General features: G+C 28.0%; 1 protein-coding gene across 1 annotated transcript; it reads left to right on the forward strand.

Moving 5' to 3' along the window:
* Positions 1-984: 984 nt before the first annotated feature.
* Positions 985-2508, forward strand: LOC120081816 (thioredoxin H1-like). Its single transcript, XM_039036988.2, has 3 exons — positions 985-1160; positions 1611-1733; positions 1937-2508. The coding sequence occupies exons 1-3, from the start codon at positions 1074-1076 to the stop codon at positions 2066-2068; spliced, it is 342 nt and encodes a 113-aa protein (XP_038892916.1). The 5' UTR covers positions 985-1073; the 3' UTR covers positions 2069-2508.
* The last annotated feature ends 2003 nt before the right edge of the window (positions 2509-4511 follow it).

Raw genomic sequence — 4511 nt, forward strand, 5'->3', positions numbered from 1 at the left:
ACTGATATTTTTAAATTTTAGAATTAAATTAGGGGTTTTCAAAATAGAAAAATAATGGAAACTATTTACACAAAATAGCAAAATTTTGATCATCTTTAATATCTATAAATGGTAGAAACTGATAGAAGTCTATCATTGATAGATACTAATAGAAGTGTATTAATGTCTATCGATATTAATTATAAAAACATTTGTAGGCCCATTTGGTAGTTGAGGACAATATTTCTAAAGCCATTTCAACACACACTGACCCACATCAACAAACCAAAAGGTCTGATTTAGCTTTCTCCAAGGACATTCAATTGTAAAAACCAAGAGGAAATCAAATACCCAACTTAGGAATCATTTGATTTCCTTTTGTTTTTGTTTTTAAAATTAAACCTTATTCCTCTAAATTTTTTTACATGATTTTTATCTTAAGCTAAAATTTTTAGCCAAATTCTGAAAACAAAAATTACTTTTTTTAGATTTTATAAATTGACTTAGTTTATAAAATATTGGTAGAAAGTAGACAATAAAGCGATATATTAGTGGTGGAATGAGTGTTCGTAGACGTAATTTTGATAAATAAAAAACATAAAACCAAATAATTACTCTATACAATCCCTTAGTTGCTCAAGTTTGGTGCTTTCTAAAAAAAAAAATGTCTTAAAATTTAGAAACTAAAATCGAACATGGTCATCATCCAAGCCGAGGAGCGAGAACGTTTTCACACAAGCCGAAAATTTTATAAAATCGTTAAAAAGAGAATTGATGCTTTTATTCATTTTAAGGTGAAATTACTCTCCATAAATCAAATGGCATGCACTTTAGTTTCATCAAAGCCTCGAAAGTAAAATGTATGATTCTTGTATTTCTAAATGATAAAGTAAATAATGTCATAGGGACATATATTCTCTGTTGACCAAATATATGAGACTATTTACCAATTAAAACTTACCACATTTTTCACTATAAATTCAGCCATTCAACTTTGCATTTTTCATAGTTGTTTCTCATTTCCTCCTTAATTCAAAGTTCTTTTTCATTCCCTTATTCCCTTTGCTTTTTTCCTTCTGAAAAAAGTTATCAAAATGGCAGAAATGGGAAAGGTGATCTCATGCCACAATCTTGGCTCATGGAACCAACAACTCCTCAAAGCCAAACAATATAACAAGCTGGTACTTTCATATATATATTATTATTTCTCTCTCTCTTTTTTCCCCCTTTTTTGAATATTTTCGACATTTTTTTATCATATATCGTTTATGTTGAGACGATATCGGTTGGGGCAACAAACCTTTTCCCTCTATTCTTTTAGTTATAGAATATGGTCCATTTTGAACATAAGTAGTTTTCATAATTTTACTTTTTCATTTCATAATATCTCGTATACAAATTATATAATTTTTATCTATTACTAACTTATGTTCTCATAGGTTAGAAATTATTAAAAAAGAAAAAAAACTTTTCTAACTCGAGTTCACACGTAGAATATAAATTTTGAAATACATAATATTATACCATAATGGAGATAGATAGGGATGGATGTTTCTAACACTTTGATCAATAATTAAATTAGCTTTGTTACTACGTTGTTTAGCTAAACGATAGCTATATTCTATGAACAGCTTGTTGTGAACTTTACTGCAAAATGGTGCGGTCCGTGCCGTGCCATGGCTCTTGTTCTCGAAGAATTAGCGAAGAAGATGAATAATGTCATTTTTTTGAAAGTAGACATTGATGAGCTCAATGTAAGTTTCTACTCCATTAAAGACCTATTTGGAATTATTTTCAAGTACTCAAAACTCCGTTTTTTTCATTTAAGAAAATACTACTTAAACACTTGACAAGTCATTCCAAACCGATCTTTAATCTCGTCACGTTTTATCTATGAGGCTTCATAATTCTTTTTCTCTCAAACTAAAGTATCAACTTTTTTTTTCCCTTTTGGCAGAGTGTTGCGGAGGAGTTTGAAGTGGGTGCCATTCCTTCATATCTGTTCTTCAAGAATGGGAAATTGGTTGACAAGTTCGAGGGTGCAAAGAAAGATGTCCTGAAAAGCACTGTATCCAAACATGCTGCATGAACAAGTAGCTCTACAAAGGATTGATTTAATCAACCATTAATAATGCTACAAATTTCAACATCCACAAACATATGCAGTTGAAATATTCTAAAAAAAAAGGGGAAAAAAAACTATATAAATGTGAGTTGAGTTGGATCAGTTATTTAGACAGTTTTCTTTTTTATTAAAAAGATATTTCGTGAACAAAAGAGAAGTACAGATGAAGAGTTAGAGGAAAGTTTTTAGTTGGAAGCATTATAATTACAAAAAAGAGAGTAAGTTTAGAGTATCAAGAAAGGGTAGCCATAGATTTGCCTTTGAAACTTCTATTGCAAGAGAAAGGGGATCAGTTTAGTTACATGTACGTTACCTAAATAATATGTAAAAGATACATTATATAATTGTACGTTTAACGTATATTAGTACAACAAATATGATATAGAGATTTGAATGTTCGAGTACATACTAATTATTATGGCTGAGCCAAGCTCATGTGTTGATGATTTGATTCATAGTTTGAACTATGCTGATGTTGACTAGTAATATATTTCAGTACTTTACAAAATGTTTAGCATTTTGCCTAGTTTTTTTTAAAGATAAAATACATTTTAAGTTCTTAAAATTTGGGTTAGTTTGCATTTGGATCTCTAAGTTTTCAAGCTCAACAATTTTACCTCTAAGCTTTAGGGATGTGTTTGGTTTAATATTTCAAGTAATTTTGAAAATAAGTCATTTTGGAAGAAATTAAAATGTTTGACAACCATTGTTAATAACGTTTAAAGCACTTTGAAAAAGTGGATTTTTAACTTTTTTTTTTTTTTTTATCAAAAGTGTTTAAATAAAAATGAATTTTTTGAAAAACATTTTTTTTCTCTACTCAATCCGAAAAGACCCTTTTTTATCCGTCCCCCTCTTGTTCTCCCTTCATCCTATTCCTCATATCAATGGCGGCTAGCAACTGTAATTTTCTTTCAATGTTTTCTTTTTTTCTCCTCCTTCTATCTTCTCATTCCTAGACCTTCTTTCCCTAATATTTAAAAAACAAACAAACAAACGAACGATGGACATTCCAGATCGGGAATGAACCTTCATCTACTCCTCTCTCTCTAATGTGTTTCTAATAAGTCCATCCCACAAAAGAAAGATTATTATTAAAAAATAATTTTTTAAATTAAAAAATTTATTGAAAAAGAAAACTTATAATCCTTATCAAATTAGGAATTTTGATTCAAATTATAATCCCCAAATGGATCAAAATTAAATCAAAAGATAAGTTAGATAAAATTCGAATTGAATCAAATTGAATTTGACAAATCAAAATTTTATCCCAAATCAAATTCGACAAAGTCTATCTTATAATTTTATTCCAAAACTAAACCAAAATGGGAAAGAAAACTAGCATTTACAGCTATAAAATAAATTATGGCATATTCTAATCTTTATTCCAAATATTTTTTTAATAAATGTCAAATCTAAATTCAAGTGATCTAGAATTGATCTCAAATAAGAACATTTGTTACATTTTATTCAAACCACAAATCAAATTTGAGTGAAATGGAAAATTAAAAAGTACAACAAATGATATAGATAAAACTTAAATCAGTCTTTTTTTTAGAAAGATATTATAATTAAAGTGTGGGGTGGAGAAATCAAACCTCAAATCACGAAGTTGGTAGTATGAACATTATGTCAGTTGAGCTACGCTCTTGTTGGCAACTTAAGTATGATTTATTAATATTGAAAGTTTGTTTGAAATATAAGTCTAATTAGAGTTGGGTACATGAATAAGCAAAAATAAATAAATAAATAAAGTCCGCATAATTTAGAATTATAATTACAACTTTACGCTTCAAATATAGACTTTCTAATTAGACTCATATCAAATAACTATGCATTTCAATCATACGAATTATTTAACTTTAACTCTTCTAATTAAACAACTCCAAATTTTTTAGGCCCTGTTTCGTACCTATTTGGTTATATATTTTTTGTTTTTGAAAATTTAGCCTATAGACACTACTTTCACCTTCAAATGTCTTAATTTATTATCAATTTTTTATCAATAAATAAAAAAATCAAGCCAAATTTTGAAAACTAAATAGTAACTTCTAAAAAGGTGTGTTTATTTTTTGGATTTGGCAAGAATTCAACCATTTATTTAAGAAAGATGCAAATCATGGTAAGAAATTGAAGGAAATAGGTTTAATTTTTAAAAACCAAAAAATAAAAAACGAAATGGTTATCAAACGAGACTTTAATATCTCAACTCAACACCCCCAAAGTCTGCCTAAAAAATATATTAGCTTTTATCAAAGGCATTTAAAACCTAAAAGATTTCTACATTTTAACATGGATAATTAAAGACTTTTGAATATGATATGTATTCATAAAGGGATGTTTAGATCTTTGTAAAACGCAAGGTATTTTAGAAACCTTTCAAAAAATATATACCTTACATCTTTTC

The sequence above is a fragment of the Benincasa hispida genome, chromosome 7 (assembly GCF_027475165.1).
Source record: "Benincasa hispida cultivar pf3 chromosome 7, pf3_genome.v1.1, whole genome shotgun sequence".
Lineage (NCBI taxonomy): Eukaryota > Viridiplantae > Streptophyta > Magnoliopsida > Cucurbitales > Cucurbitaceae > Benincasa > Benincasa hispida.